The sequence below is a fragment of the Sander lucioperca genome, chromosome 14 (genome assembly GCF_008315115.2).
Source record: "Sander lucioperca isolate FBNREF2018 chromosome 14, SLUC_FBN_1.2, whole genome shotgun sequence".
Lineage (NCBI taxonomy): Eukaryota > Metazoa > Chordata > Actinopteri > Perciformes > Percidae > Sander > Sander lucioperca.
Window position 1 is genome coordinate 21,281,699 of NC_050186.1, and position 16,889 is coordinate 21,298,587.

The following is a 16,889-nucleotide window of genomic DNA, read 5'->3' on the forward strand; positions in this document are numbered from 1 at the left end:
CATTTACAATAAGAGAATAAGTTACAGATGCATCGTTGTAGGGCTGCAACTAACGATTATTTTCATAGTCCATTAATCTGTCGATTATTTTCTCGATTAATCGATTAGTTGTTTGATCTATAAAAATGTCAAAACATGGTGAAAAATGTGGATCAGTGTTTCCCAAAGCCTAAGAGGACGTCCTCAAATGTCTTGTTTCGTCCAAAACTCAAAGATATTCAGTTTACTGTCACAAAGGAGAGAAGAAACTAGAAGATATTCACATTTAACAAGCTGGAATCAGAGAAAACTTATTTTTTTTAATAAAAAAATGACTCAAACGATTAATCGATTATCAAAATAGTTGGTGATTAATTTAATAGTTGACAACTAATTGATTAATCGATTCATCGTTGCACCTCTACATCGTTGCATTTCCAGTGTTGCATATGGTAACTTAGCCTTCTTTGAATGTTTCCTGAGCTAAACGGGGTATCACTGTCACTGTGTCACGAGCCAAAGCATTAAAAGTTTGTTGAAGCAACCAACGTAATAATAACTTAGATTCATATAGCGCATTTCATGAAACCCACGGATGCTTTACAAAGTAACGTTACAGGGGGACAAGGGCAAAGAAAATAGTAGGCCAACACAAAGACGGACTAAAAGAAATAAAACGTCAGCGCTAAATGGAAGGAGGACGTAATGTAATGTATGGTATATTGTTCATAATTTTCCTCAGAATCATTAATTTGGATAACAGATAACACAATATGCTCATACGTTTGTATCGTCACAATACGATACCACTAAAAGCTCTACAACTGCTTATACTACCACTACTATTACTGTATAACTACCATTACTACTAATACTACAACCACCACCAGTACTACTACAACCACAACTATTACTGCTGCTAATACCATCCCTACTGCATTTTTAGATATTTCTACTTTGGTAATCAGTTGAATAGTTTGTGGTTTTATCAGCAGCAGTTTATTCTATGTGTCTGTACATTTATATATATATATATATATAATCATAAAATATTATATAATAAAGATTTCGGCCTCAGTTTAACCATCCACTCCTCCCCCTAGTCTCGCACTGCCAGAACTATCTCCACAGCGCTACTCCTCCCCTGACTGGCTGCAGCACTGTAATGTCCAGTTTCTGTTTCCATTAATAATTTTATAAAAAAAGTTCCAAAACGGTCTATTTATAGCTAACCATTCGCCGGCTAATTTCTCATCTAAAATGGAGATCCAGATACTGCTGAGCTAGATAATGAAGAAAATGCAAACATATCCTGGATGTACAGTTCACACTGTTCAAGACGTTCTCTTTTGATTAGTGTCTCATGACTATTACAGCTGTGCTCTGACCCTTGCCACTTACTACTTAGTGGCAGTTTATGTTGATGTGTGCATAGGGAACTTCAGCTGAGGAAGTGAGGCTTATTCAAATGTTTTACACACCAGAAGTTACTTTCTTAAGGCAGGCAGGACCAGAAATAGTACTGATTAGGGCAGCACAATATATGTTTTATTTTATTGTCATCACAATATCAACTAGTTCAATATACACATCGCGAAAGGCTGCGACATATCGCTGAAGACAGATGTGTTAGTTGAAAGAGAATATGAGTAGAAAACTGCACTTTAAAATGTAACTGTCAATCTTGTTTAGTGGTGCCTTTTATATTCAATTCAATGTTTAATTTGTTCAATAAACGAATGCTGGAAATAATTTCCTTACATTTGTTTTAAATTCAGCAAGCAATTTGTTGTATTTTAGCAGAATACTGAAAGCAGTAGAAATGCAGAAATGAGTACACTTTAATATCTGTAACTTTATTTATTTCAAGTAATATCATTATCGCGATGTTCAACAGCATTATCGCATATAGCATATTTTCCTCATCATGCAGCCCTGATACTGATGATGTACTTTATTGTACAAAGTATATATATCTTCTTTTTATCCTTCTTATTGATCATCCACAGGAAGGGCAGAGGTCTAATTCAGAAATACTGAAAACATCTGAAAAAGGACTTTAATTAGCAAAGATTTATAACACTTCATGATTTCATTGTAATGTATTTCAACTTGCAAACCTAAACTTCCATGTAGATTCATCATCAACTTTGAATTACTGCTGAGTCTTGAAACTTTGATAAATTATGTAATCTTTAGTTTTTATCTTCTTATCCTTTTTCTCTTTTTTGGTATGACTATTGATATTTATTAGGTGAGGTATCTCCATAAGCCATTTTGTGCTCCGAAACCTCTCCTGCACAATGTTCAAATGTTTTCTTGAATTCTTTTTGAAGTTTTCTCTTTTGAAGTCTTTTTATATATGTGTATATGTGCAAATAAATAAATAAAAATGAATAAATGAACTGCTGCAGCTCTTAGGCTTGTAGGGATTTAATGACTTGCTCAAGGGCACATCAGCAGTACAGTCCGAACGATGCTGGATTTTTAAGGCTGATAATGATATTGATATTTGGGAGTTTAACGATAACGATATATCGGACCATAGTCATTTTTTTTTTTACATAGAACACATAACATAAACAAACAATATTGAATCAGATCCCTTATATTTGTTTTAAAGAACTGTGACCAAGACACTTTCTTTCTTTTATAACAAACATTACATATTAATGAAAGGGTCAATCTTGGCAGCAAAGTATACCATCAAATGAATAGGCAAATAAATAAAAACATTTTTTTTTAAAACTCCATACGGCTCCCCCAGATATTTAAAAAAACTGCCAGCTTCCTTTAGTAATGTATGTAAGTTAGTAACACATGTTGATATACTCGTAACATATCGATTCATACTTGGTCCGTTTACATTTTTCCATCATGTAGCTATTGCTCACTTAGCTTGTAAGAGAAACAAGTATATTACTGCAGGGTCACTCTTTTTAGTTATAAAATCTCTTAGCTATATACCCAGGGTGCATAACTTTGGCCAACGAGGGATTTTTAGTTTTGTTGTCTGGCTAATAGAGGTGTGAATCTTCACTGATCTCCCGATTTGATTCGATTACGATTATCATGTCTTCAATTCGATATCTCGATGCATCACGATGCGTCTAATACATTTTTCTATTAAAGCCATATAGGATATTTAATTCATAGCTTTTCAAGCTTCAAAAACAAAACATTCTGCAGTGCTTTAATACTAAATAAATTGGATACATAAAACTACAGCACTGAGCACACGGCACTTCCTGAATGTGCAAAACATAACAGAATATGTAAACTGAAAATGTTGTTAGGCATACATTAAATTGTAAACAGAAATAATCGATTATGGCCCGGCCGATTATCGATGCAGCATCGTCCATGTCCACGATTCGATGCATTGATTATTTGATTAATTTCAACACCTCTACTGGCTAACCATCTCAAGAACCTCCTTCCTAAAAATGTTTGACCACATTACATTCCCACAAGCAGTGAAAGACTGTTCCTTTAGGATTACATCGGAAGCACGTGTCTGGCATATTGGGATTAAAGTGATATAGTTTTGATTTTGTGTTATATTTTATGTTCTTAAAATCCAATTATATATGAGATTTGTTGGCAGTGAGAGATATACAGAAAGTATAGCCATATCCTTTAAGGTGCTAAACAAATCTAACTCGAGATTCTTCAAACGCTTAAAGGACCTGCTGACACCCTGAAGAGGCGAGGCATGAATATTCCAGGGAAGCACAGATAGTGGTAGGTTGTGAAAAATATCAGAGAAAGAAACACTGCGCAGATAACCATCTGTCTCTTATTGGTTTACTTGAAGCGTTGACAGGATGAATAGCAAGAGACAGCAGGGAAGAAAAAAAAATACTCCTGATGGGGTGAACAGCTGTCTTCATGCTTTAAGGTGGGAAAGTATGCTACTCTCAACTGTTGATATCCACCTGTCCTATGACTACACATTACCACTACTTGGAGAATTTTTCAAATAATTTCTCCTGTGGGTGCAAAAGCAATAATACAGTTCCTGAGCTGTGAAACAAGATGGGACCTCACCTACATCTGAGCACTTATCTCTTCTTCACTGAAGGCTGCAGATGTACTCAAAGAGTGCACAGTAATGAAACTTGTGATTCTAATGCAGCTGCACTTGAGCTGGGCTATATTTAGGAGAGATCTCAGCCGTGGGGCCTCCACTACCTTCTGCCTGTGTTTGTTTCTGGGCTCGCTGTGGCTCTCGGCGTTTTTAAAAATGTATGGCGGAGGAAACGTAACGCTACAGAGGCAGGTGGCTGTTAGTAGCCGTGCGAGGGATGAGAGAGAGACAGAGGAATAAAAGCGCGCTACGGTAATCAGCTCAAGCCTCGACGCTTTACTGTGCTAATTCTACTGGTGGGAAAAGGGTATCCATGACAACACGCTGGCAATATGATTACTCCTTTTTCTGCTGAGAGTGATGAAACACATTCACATCACGCTGGACCTGCCCTTGATGCTCTGTCTGAGGTTGTTGATTGTCTGAAACAGCGAGATGAATGTGTGCGTGCGTGTGTGTGTGTGTGTGTGTGTGTGTATGTGTGTGTGCTGTGGAGGAGGTGTGATTGTCCTTGTTGCTCTCTGCACTCCTGCTCTCAGTCTTGCATGTCTAGACATGCCAATACTCACGCCCTTTTAAAGTTTCAGTAGTGAAACACCCCTTAACTATCTCTCACACTCTCTCACTCACACACGCACACACACACACACACACACACACACACACACACACACACACACACACACACACACACACACACACACACACACATAGATATGAAAAGGTGACACCCCCTACACACGCATACTCAATAACTGACACAACACAGACTGAGTCACAAAATACACACACACTGAGCAGTGGGGGGGGGGGGGCGCGACTGATATATCAAACCTCTGATCTTCACGTCTCAGAGGAAAAAGGTTTTACTCTGAAGTCACCTTTACCGCCTTGAGTCAAGAAAGTATAATTTAATCAGAAAAGGGTTATGAAATACTAAATATCGGTATTTAAATTTAGAATTTACAGATCCTCATGCTATAACTCTGCTACTTTTGACACTTTTCATGGTTTTTAGCAATTCTCCTGTAGCTGCAACCATGCCACCTTTCCTAAATTTACATATTAACTGAAAAATGCACCGTCTTCCTTTTTATAATCGTCTGTATGACTTACTGCATAACACAACCCCTTTTTTTTTTTAAATCAAATGTCAGTATGAACTGTGAAACTGAAAAACCAATAAATTGCCAATATCGCTCTGCACTAAGACACATTCCTGTACATTTATTACACTGAGTTTTCAGATTTAGAGAGTGTTGTACTAAAATGACACAAAATGAGAAATCATGCTTTTCAAATGGAAACTATCTTCCTCATTCCTATATTCAAAAACACATATTTGAGTTTCGGCTGTAATATCGCAAGGTTGGCATGGAAACAAGCACACAGTATATGATTAACCCAAACACCTCTTTTTCTCAGTGGCAAATCTGATATTCAACAGAGTGCACGCAAACAAAGCTGGCTAAAATATTTTATATTTAACAGATTTTTGCCCAAAGAGGGTGCACAAAATTGCTCATAAGGGTAACTTCACCCCCTTTAATTTCATCCTCCCTCAAACCACACTGTGCTCTTTCGGACATTTACAGTACAGCTTGTAATTTAGAGAGTTAGATGATAGTATGGTTTATAGAGATGTTCGGAAATGCCTCGGATCCTGCCTAAAATGCTGGTATCCGTGAGCATGCGAGTCTATGCAGTGATCTTATCTTATATATATACACTGGTATATATATATATATATATATATACCAGTGTATATATATATATATATATATATATATACCAGTCAATAAAAATAAAAAAAGGTATATATATATATATATATATATATACCTTTTTTTTTATTTTTATTGACTGGTATATATATATATATATATATATATATATATATATACACTGGTATATATATATATATATATATATATACCTTTTTTTTTATTTTTATTGACTGGTATGGGATCGTTATACAGTATTGGCCGATACGCAAGTTCAGGTCAAATCAGTATCAGGAAGGATAAAATGGTATTGGAACATCTCTAATGATTTAAGAAGGTAATGAGGAAAATAAACACAATATACATCCCTAGAACACCAAAATCTACATGCAGGACTGAAGCTTGGGTCAAAAATGAATGTTCATAAAATGCCAACAATTTATAATCTATTGACCTCCGGCTTTTCTTTTTTTTGTCACCGGTATAATCTGCATGAATGCAAATCATCTCCCTGTGTCCACTGTGGTTGTTTTTAAGGAAGCCAATGATAAAGCCATTGTTAACTGTGTGCTATTGGCTAAGAAAGAGCATTTCATAGAAAACAACAGCAGCCTAAAGCAGCATAACATTTCTGACACTCTTGGTTTGTTTACTTCATTCATCATATATTCAATTTTAAAATAAAACAAATTTGTGAAAATTGAGTATATGCCACATACATGCCTAATAAATACCGGTATGAATAAATAACCAAATAAAAACACTCGGAGGCAAGGCACTAGGAAGGCAAATTAAGGGGCCAAAAAAAACATCCTTTGAGTATGGTTTCTTTCTTACACTGCAAGCAAACAATAGTAAAGTGTATATGAGTCATAGCCATAGCACTCTGATGATGCTCTGTAACTCTGTAACTCTAGAGGGATAATGAAAGCGAGAATGGCTGGGTTAGAGTACACAAGCTTCAGCCTGCACATCCCTTCCTACTTTACAGTATGGCAGAAGTGTGGCTCGGCAGACTTTGTATCTGACGTGAACAGAGGTCAAAGCCACAGAACCATGATGATATCTCATTCCCTCTCCCCGTTTTTACTCACCAGTTCCTGGCCGTCCCATGATGATTTGCTTGCGTGGAGCAGGGTGGGGCGACTCGGCTGGCAGTATGAGCGGCAGCAGGGCAGTCGGCGTGGGGTGACAGGCTACTGGCTGTGGCAGCCCCCCTCCGGAGGCATCTTGGTGTCCCTCAGGTTTCCTCTCACGCTCCCTGCCTCCAGAACCAGAGGAGGACAGGATTGAGCCCGATGAAGTGGGCACCATGGAGGGGCTGGACAATGCTGCATGGCCCACTGTGGCTGGGGTCAGTGACTGGGAGGAGACATCGAAAAAGTATTTTTAGTATTTGCAGAGAACTAAATCATAGCAAAAATATAGTAGATGTATATTTGAGAATTAAATACTTAAAAGATGGCAGCTGCTCAATCTACTCCTGCAGCATAATCCACTTCTCCGCTATTAATCCATTTGTTCAGTATGTTCCAAACAGAGTCTTCACAACACAGATAATAACACTACTTTCATGTCACACTTTTGCCTTAAGTGCACAAGTGCTTTCAGAAAATTCGGAGATCATTTTGCTGACTCTGAGTCTCCATTCGACTCTGCTTTGAATCAGAGGTGACTTGGAACAAGCTACAAACTTGTGAGGGCCACCTTTAGGGTCTATCACGATTAGTATTTGCTACTAAAAATACTACTAATAAAAATATAGATTTTCAGTAGAGTATTCATTAATTCACTTTCTAGGTGAAGTTTCTCAGTCACTGACAAAATTATACAAATTATACATCCCCCAAAATAAAGATAAAGACATATAAAGTTTTGCTGTACCATTGCCATACTGAGGTAGCTATTAGGGCTGCTCGATTATGGAAAAAATCATAATCCCGATTATTGATAATTTGGTCAATATTTAAATCACGATTATTTAACACGATTACCAATTGCCTTTTGGAAGGATGCAGCAATTATTGAACTTAAAAAAACAGATAAACAGTTAAATAAATTTACAGTGAAAACACCTTGAACTGTGAAATTCCCCTTAAAACATTATTTTTTCATTCAGAACACAAGACAAAATAAGAGTTTACTTACAAAATGTAATGCAAAATAATTGTTAATAAATTAAATAAATTTAAAATAAATTAAATAATAATGATCGTTAAAAGCCGAAATCGTAATCGCTATTAAAATTTCGATCAATTGCACAGCCCTAGTAGCTATGACATAATATTGCTATCGCATTATAAAATGAAGACTTTATCCACATGGCCCATCCCTAAACCGTACATGATCATGTGGCACATATACAAAAATAGTGACTTTCTTACCGAGCTGGAGGTGACCAGGACAAGTGTGGATGTGGGGTTGCGCAAGAGAACTGCACCGTTGGTGGTGGCCCCGTTGATGGGGACGGGGACCTGCAGACCTGGGGGAGCTGTGTGTTGGGGCTGGCTGTGCTCTCTGGACCTGCTCCTCTCTCTCCTCCCTAACGGACCATCAGAGAACTTGGCCAGAGGGACATCTGGGTTGCGTACAATGACTGGGGAATCACGTAAGGGCACAATACGGCGTGGGGAGGGTTCTTGGGGCAACGGGGAGGGAGGAGTGGGAGAGACCAGCATGGGTGGAGGCGTGGAAGCAGCGGAGGATGGTGGCCTGCTGGTGGCGCTACGAGGCCGGGGGAAGGAAAGTGAGGAGGGGGTTGCGGGCTGGCTCTGGGGGGAGAGGACTCTGAAGGCGGCATTATTGTGGCCCAGGTTTGGGTCTCCCACCAACCCTCCCCCTATGCTCACCAGCTGCTGTTGCTCAGGTTTGGTCTGGTAGTCCTGGATTGCAGGCAGTGGAGGAGGCGGGTGATTGTCGAGCTTCCTCTTGCTGGGGCTCATGGGGACTGTGAAAGTGAGATTGGTCTGAAAAGTGGGCACAATCCCCGACAGGTGGCGCTCTCGCTCAACACCTGGTGTACCCATCTTAGTGCCGCTAAGCTGGCGATGGCGGCGTGGAGTAAGCGAGGCAGGAGCAGTGATGGGGCTGAAATTGGCAGGGCGAAAGCCAAAGAGCGGAGAGGGTGAGGGTGATGGGGTAGGGGAGAAGGGCGACTGGTTGGAGATAGGGGAGTATGAGGGTGTGCCTGAGCGGGAGCTCCCCAGGGAGACCAGCATGGTCGCTGCCTCACACTCATCAAAGTCGAAACGAGAGAGGTCTTGGGGGAGCAGAGAGGGAAGGACCAGGCGGGGGCGGGAGTCTCCTCCACGGCTGCTGGCCTCACTGCTTTCACGTGACGTCTCATCCCAGTCAAACTCTGAGCTAGCTCTCCCACCACTCAGTCGGAGGTCAGACGGCGTCAGGGTCCCTGTGCTGCTGGCTCCGCCCCGTTCCCGGCTGCCTCCACTGGCTTCCATCTCCTTGGTCCTCATTGAGAGGTGTCTGGAGCAGTATCCTCGGCGCTGGGACTCTTTAGAGCAGCCCTCCCTGGAGCACAGCCTCCTCCACTGCTTCCCATTGAACTTCTTACGGATGCCTGTTGGCGTGCACACCACATCTCCCTTCTTGTACTTTTGCTGGGCAGCTGTCAGTGGGGTGCGGGAACGTGACGAGGAGGAGGAGGTTGAACCTGATCCGGATCCACCGCCACCACCTGCTCCTCCACTGGAAGAACCTCCTCCTGAGGCCTTCTCTACTCTGGAGGAGGATGCGGTAGAAGAGGAGATGGGAGGGAGAGGAGGGAGCTGAGAGGTGGTAATGACAGCACCAGCTGCTGCAGCTGCTGCGGTTGCTGGGTCAAGGCTTAAAAGAACAGATGAAGGAGGGGGATGGGGTTTCAAGGCCAGGTGGGTAGGGGGGATCCCGGGGATCCCGATGCCCCGCACCACAGACAGGTGGGGATTGAGGTAGCCAGGCGGGGGCTTAGAGACAATGTGGCGGTGTTGGGAAAGTGCCATTGGTTTTGCCCCAGGTATGATCGCCCCCACTGGGAGCATATTAAAGTGGGACACCTCCATGTCTTCTTCGGGGGTGAGTGGCATGTACTGGTGGTGTTGCTGCTGTTGTTGTTGGTGCTGCTGCATTGCACTGTTCTCCCGTTCTCGCTCTCTTTCCCTCTCTCTTTCCTGTATTCTCTGGAGGTCCCTCTCCCTCTCTAAGTCTTTCTCAATTTCCCACTCTCGGCCTGGGGCCAGGCTGAGGACTGACGCTGGTGTTACTGGGGAGGTAATATTTTGTCCTGATGTGGAGGAAACAGGAACCATGCCTGGGTAGGGGATTCCTCTCCCCAACACTGTCCCCACGCTGGGTGTCATCCCGCAGCTCAAACGACACACCTCCTGCTCCACGTCTATCTCCTCCCTATCCTCCCGCTCCCTTTCCTTGTCTCTCACTCCCTCTTCTCCATCTCGTCCTCCTCCAGACGGCAGATCCAGGTCCCAAGGTGGCACCAGAAGCCGGAGTGTTTGTCGGGAGACCCACACTGCCTGGGTACCAGCAGCTGTCCCTCTGCCATCCTCTTCCTCGTCCACGTCCTGTCTTTCCTCAGACAGGAGGACACGGTAGCGGTTGGCCACTGCAGGGTGTGTGTCCACCTGGGTCACCACACCTTGTCGATACCACTGGCCTTCGCTGCCCTCCTCATTGCCAAATGGTACGCAGACACGGGTGCCAATAGCTATTGGATGGACACCAGGCGGCGGGGCATCTAGGACAATGTCCACCACCCCTGGGGGGCTGTCATGTCGATACGGGTAACGGCACAGCGTCTTCTCGCCATTCAGCTGCACCTCCAGGCTACCAAAATCACCGCTGACCTTGCGGACGACTCCAGCCCGGAACACCAACTCTGAAATCCCCCCTTCATCCCTCCTTTCGCCCCCTCCCTCCTCGTCACTTCTTCTCCTGAGCTGGCGGGCGAGGACACGCTGATTCTTCAGCCCTTTGGCGAGGGCGTCAGACAGTGCATCAGGGAGACTGGGTGGTGCGTGTGTAGACATCTGTGTGAGGGCGTGTGGGTCGCCGACTACCTCTAGGTCAGCTGAGTGCTCACTGGCGGTGTCTGTTGAGGAACAGCGGGGCAGGGGACTGGGCAACACTCCCTCTGCATCTCTCACCCCTTCACCCCCTCCAGGCCTTTCCCTGTCCCCTCCCAACGACAGGGTAGGGGGTCCTGAGGAGCCATTCTGAGGCCCTTCCCTGCCAGTGGTCCTGCTGTGGAAGTCGTCCATCATGCTCCTGCTCTGACTGTTGCCATCAGGGTGCGAGACATAGATGTCACTTCCTGAACCTGTTGACCCGTGGTTGATGACCCCACCACTAAGAGGTAGAGGAGGGGGCGTGCTGGAGGAAGGATTGCTATGGTTACCAGTAGCAGACATGCAGTGTTCAGAGGTGTACTTCTTTTTGGGAACACGGGCCTTGAAGGTGGCTGTTTTTCGGCTGGAGGCGGGGTTTGGGCTGTTGTTGGCGCTTGGTGTACTACTGTTACTACAACTGCTACCACCACTGTCACTGTGGCTGCTGCCGCTCACTGCTAACCTCCCTGGTCTATCATCTGACGCTGTCAGAAATTTCCCAGAATCCATCGCAAGTGATACCGTCTTTTCTGACAGCCCATCTCTGTGAAGCCCCTCCACCTCTGAAGTGTCCCTCGCTCTGATTGGTTCCATCTGGGAGGACTCTGAATGTGAATTAGAAGAAAATGAAGAGGAGGGTGTTTGGTTTTGTGGGGATCTGCTTCTGTCTCTGTTCTCATCTGAGTCTCTCTTCTCCCCTCCTTCTGGGGCATCCCCCGCTCCGCGGCGCTTCCCCCCTTTGGCCCGGGTGGAGGGAGGAGAGCGCCGCTGCTTTTTTATCGGCTTCATCTTTTCATCTAGCTTGCCTTTTCTCCAAACAAGTCTTGTTATTTATTTATCCCAGAGATTCTCTTTGGCGTTCCTCTCTTGCTCTGCCTCGTATTTTTCTTCTTCCCCCTCCTTTCTATTCTCTCTATTTTCCTCCTCTGCCAGGGCTTCTCTCTCTCATCCTGTCTTGTCTTCGTTGCGCGACTTCGGCACTTGCCCACCTTATTCCAGAGACTCTGAAAGAAAGGGAACATGGAGTGTGGGTTACTCATGTGGCAAACACATTCAGACATGCACAAAGCCCATTCACCACCAGGAAGAGATAGCTACTAACTGCATGGCAATGAGAGGAAAAGTGACTGACTGAATCAACATCTATGAAAACATTAAAGTGGCATCAAAGTAATTCAAAACAAAATCAAAGCAAAGAGGGATCACATGCATCATAAAAATAAGACTTAACAGTTAAACATTAATTCTAAAAAATGTATTCCCTGCTAAATGATGCACCATCGTATTATAGTAGTAATGAATGTGACTCACCTACAAATTCATTACACATTAATTCATTACATAACAGGTTCTACTCACATTACACAAGGCCTGCATCCTTACCAGGCGCATATAGAAAACAGGAGGTCATATTGTAGGGTAAACACAATGTAGGCTTACAACACAGTATGGAAATAGTGAGGAGCACTTTGCAATTTGCCCAGACAAGCCTTTCTGCATGCACATACACTCTCACACACACACTCCTCCTTGGCCGGGGCAGTAGAGGCGGGGGAATTCCTTCTTTGCTCGCATACTGAAACCCTCCCTCTCTCTCTCTCTCTCTCTCTCTCTCTCTCTCTCTCTCTCTCTCTCTCTCTCTCTCTCTCTCGCTCTCTTTTCCCCTCTCTCTGTGGCGACCTTTATCTATGTATTTCAAAGCAGAGCCAATCCGCCCCTACAAACTCCATTTCCTGTGGAAGACCATTACCTAACTTCCCGTTACTTTATTTCTCCTTCTCTCTCTTTGCTACTATTACGCTTTCATTCTTATCCCCTGCCTGCCTTCTCTCTCTGATATTGATTTCTACCTCTCATCGCTTCCTTTTTTCTCTCCCCTCCTTCCACTTAGTCTCTATCCTCATTTTTTGCTGCAGTTTACAGAAAAGCAGAGTCGTTCCAAAAAAAATGTTATTCCACACCAGAGTCATTCAGTATCGCTCTTAACCATGCCAGAGCCATTCAGAATATCTTCTATTCCACATCGGATTCATTCACAGTTCTGCCCCTGTTTAGAAAGTGAAACAAATTGATTTTGCTGACATGTTGAACAGGAGACTGTTGCCATTTAACTGGTTTGTTTGCTGTGTGGCTGATACATGCGGGACTTGCCTCAGGTTGTAGCTGCTGTGTGCTCTGCCTCATTTCTTCCAATACAACAGTCCCCACAGAGCTACGAGTGCCAGAAAGATGTTGACAACAAGTGTATAAGAGGGAGAGTCAAAACACCCCCTATATGCTCTGTCGTCGAAATTTCTCTATCCAACTGTGATATTCGTTGTCAAAAATGTTCTGGATTGATGTCTACTTGTCAGTGACTGTTTGACTGTCAGTTAACTTCCATGTCTGCCTGTCTGTCCCTGTTTGTACTGTACATCCATCCTCCCACCAAACTCTTTCTCTCTGTCTGCCTGTCTCTTTTCCCTTCTGCTGCCTTCCTGTTTGTCTGTGAAGGCCAGCATTCATTCAGGTCCTTTTAATATCTGCCACATCACATCGGCGAGAGAGAAATCCATTTTCAGACATGAGTGCCGCCTGTCTCAAGGCCACACACGCACACACAGCAAACCTCTATGTGATGATAGCTGATAATGCACACAGAGAGCTTATAGCCATCACTTTGCTCTATGTAAATCCCTATTTAGGACAGACAGCCATAGAGCAGCCACCATAAAATAATTTGGCAGCCGGCCTTACTTGGTCACGATAGAGGTATGCTACATGTGTTTACTCAGTAGTGTACTGTGTACAACAGCTGGTGTCAGAGTCATGGGCCTAATGATAACAGCTTAAAGACAAACTGACGCAACTCACGCTCCCCTCTGTGAAATATGGAGCAAGGAAGTCCATATGGGAGCTATGGTAGGCTTCCTATGTTGCATTTTCAGTTCAAAGCAGAGCACTATTTTAACAACTTTAACCTTCTTGACACAAATGCATGGTAAACATGAAACATGGTTAACATGACTGTAGGCAACATTGAGCGGATATGAGTAATGTGAGGTGACAAAAACATGAACTGCTGCCTTTCTGGGTGCATAATTTAGTTTAGCTAAATAATTGTCCAGGTTTAGGTCATGGTTTAATCACTTTTTCAACCGCAACTGGGCTACAACAAACTAATAATAGGCAAAATGCAACTCATTATTGTACCAAGTATATAATATAACATATATATTTATGCTAGCAATAAAGAATAAAACTGCATATGCCCTCAACAAATGTTTGCAACATTGCCAAACGTTTAATTCACCTGGGGATATATTGTCTAGGAGTGAACTTTGCAGACCTTCCAGTCCCTTATAGTATGTTTAACCTCTTGTGGAGTTGCCAAATCATTATTAATAGTATATTTCATGTATTATATCTTCACCAAACTGCATGATATTTAAAAGTTTTGTAGAGAGCACCTCTGTAAAAGTGTACGACAGGATTACTACAGTGCTTTATTAACAACAGGCCAGGGTGTATAAATATATTGACACAGGCTAATCATAAACCAGAGTAGATAACAGCTGTTCATGTATCTACACAAGGCTTAAAGCGCAAATGCAAACTACAGAAGGTGATGTCGTCACCTCTGGTTTAGCTGGATAGTACCGTGTATGTGTCAAGCCCTCGTAGTACCGCGATTACTACCAGGTTTACTCCACAACACTCAGCAGGCCGTGGCGTGCAGCGACCAGGCCTCAACTACACACATGGCCGCTTGGAAATCCTCAACTCACTGTCACCAGGGACATAACTGGTTTAACGGGCATACTGACCCGTAATACCATGTAATATAGCCCATATTCACTGTGCTGCATGACGGTGTGAAATGCCCCAAACAGATGAATGCGTTAACTTTGTCAATCACACACCGACAAACAGCAGACAAAGTCGATTGTTTGGCCCATCCGAAAGTGACAGTCGCCTGAAAATATAGCTACAGCTGTCCGAATAACTTTGTATTGACCCTCGTCGTCATTTGCATTATTGCAACCGAGATTCAAGAAGGAGAAAGTACAAACTAGTCCAAGAAGAAGGCCCTCGAGCCCCTCAAAAACACATTAATTCAAACAGCCACGTTGATTCATGAAAAAGAAGAAGAAAATATGCCAATGTAAAAGAGAGGAGGTGGAATGACAAGCGAGTTTTCGAGGTTTGATACAACGCATGGAAAATAACAGTTGTTATAGGAAGTCCAACGGCAGTTATGGCGTTGAATTTATTTCTAGTGGAAAAGTTTCAAGCTCACTATGTCTATCCGCACCGCTCCCTTTTTTTCGCAGAAGACACCCAATCCGCCCTCTACTCCTCTCCGTAGGCCACCCAGATATCGGAAATATGCTGATCAGCTCAACTGCTAATACTGTTTAAGACCACAGTAAACATGAACAACGTTAGCAGCTCGGCAAAAGCACAACAAGCGCCCCACTGCAGTGCTGCAGGAGAAAGATTTGTGGGCAGCTTATACTCACCAGAGCTAGTATAGTACCCCAGTGTGATTCTCTGTTGAGTCCGCCGGGTAAAATAGGGCAGGGTGGCCGGTCGTCCGCAGCTGCCAATTAGCGTCCGTTCATGTTTCTCCGGCAAAGCAACTTAAAAGGAGGTAAAACTACTGCCCTGTACATTCTACACTACAGTCGCAAAATGGTGAATGAAGCCCCAAAGCCTTGACAACCAGCCCGTGCGGCCAATAGCGGAGCACGAACGCGTACAGTAACCAATAGGATTCCGTGGAATGGGAGCGGGGCGAAGCCAAGCGTCAAAGTAAATTTGATCGACGGCGCGTCGTGGCCAATCACAGTGTGGGAAAACACAGAACAGCTGTTGGGAGAGCGAGTCTGCGGCGGCCAATGGGGTTCCTCTGTGGGCATGTCTACAGGCAGGCACGCAGGACGAGAAATCTTTCCCTTCTTTCTTTCTTTCTTTCTTTCTTCTTTTCATCCCCTTTTCATTTGTCTACAAAGATGGCGTAGACAGAGGGAGGACTGCCTGTCTTTTTGAAACGGGTTGGACGTATTTCAGTAAATAAAACACTGACATGACATTATCAATTTTAATATAGATCAATATGTAATGCCCCAAGCTGTCTCATATATTATAACTTCAACCCACACTTTAATAAGAATAGTTAGCTCTCTGTGTGCTATTTATTCATTATTGTCTCCACTATGATCCATGTGAGCCACAAGTTGAATGTAGTTCAAGGAACCACAGAGAACACCAACTCCCAAATTCACATGCTTTCTCTCTCTCTCCATTCCTCTCACAAACTCACTCTCTCTCTCTCTCTCTCTCTCTCTCGCTCTCTCTCTCTCTCTCTCTCTCTCTCTCTCTCTCTCTCCGAGTTAATCAGAGGTGCTCTAAACAGCACAGAATCCCTTAGTCCCGCCTCCCCAGCCAATCAGGACAGCAACTGGAGGCTCTACGTCACCAGAGCAGCGTGTAATTGGCTGAGAGGCCTGGGGTCTACAGGCCAATGACCGAATGCTGTGGTGAGGTCACTATGCTTGTTGCCATCAGCTTGGGCATCAGGAAAAGTGAAACCCCAGTGAGTAAATTGGTCCAAACGTGGGATTATGGTTCCTAAGAGAGTGACCCATATACACTCTGGGCCTCCTGCACACACACAAACACTGTGTGCGAGCAGGGCGGTGTGCATGTGTACAAGCAGGTACAGGCTGTAATACACTGCTGAATACAAGACAACATGCAAACAGGCTGAAAAAAATACAGTTAAACATGCATGAGTGCATACAAACAAACACACTTACACACAGATACGTGCCTGTGCACCACACACGCAAGCGCGCACACACACACACACACACACACACACACACACACACACACACACACACGCACACATGCACGCACACACGCACACACACACACACACACACACGCAGTGGCATCCCACTATGATTTCATGAGACACTAATTGTGTGTGGA

General features: G+C 43.6%; 1 protein-coding gene across 4 annotated transcripts in view; it reads right to left on the reverse strand.

The window, feature by feature from the left end:
- Positions 1-15,624, reverse strand: part of cica (capicua transcriptional repressor a) — a 36,764-nt gene extending 21,140 nt beyond the window's left edge. For 3 of the 4 annotated variants that reach the window (XM_035991494.1, XM_035991493.1, XM_031295588.2), the window contains exons 1-3: positions 15,413-15,624; positions 8,178-11,914; positions 6,888-7,155 (exon numbers count right to left, since the gene is read on the reverse strand). In XM_035991494.1, coding sequence (XP_035847387.1) covers positions 6,888-7,155; positions 8,178-11,699 — 3,790 coding nt within the window. In that variant the 5' untranslated portion in view covers positions 11,700-11,914; positions 15,413-15,624. Of the gene's footprint in view, positions 1-6,887; positions 7,156-8,177; positions 11,915-12,269; positions 12,515-15,412 lie in introns of those variants that run through there. The other variant, XM_035991492.1, reaches the window with a different exon arrangement.
- Positions 15,625-16,889: the final 1,265 nt, after the last annotated feature.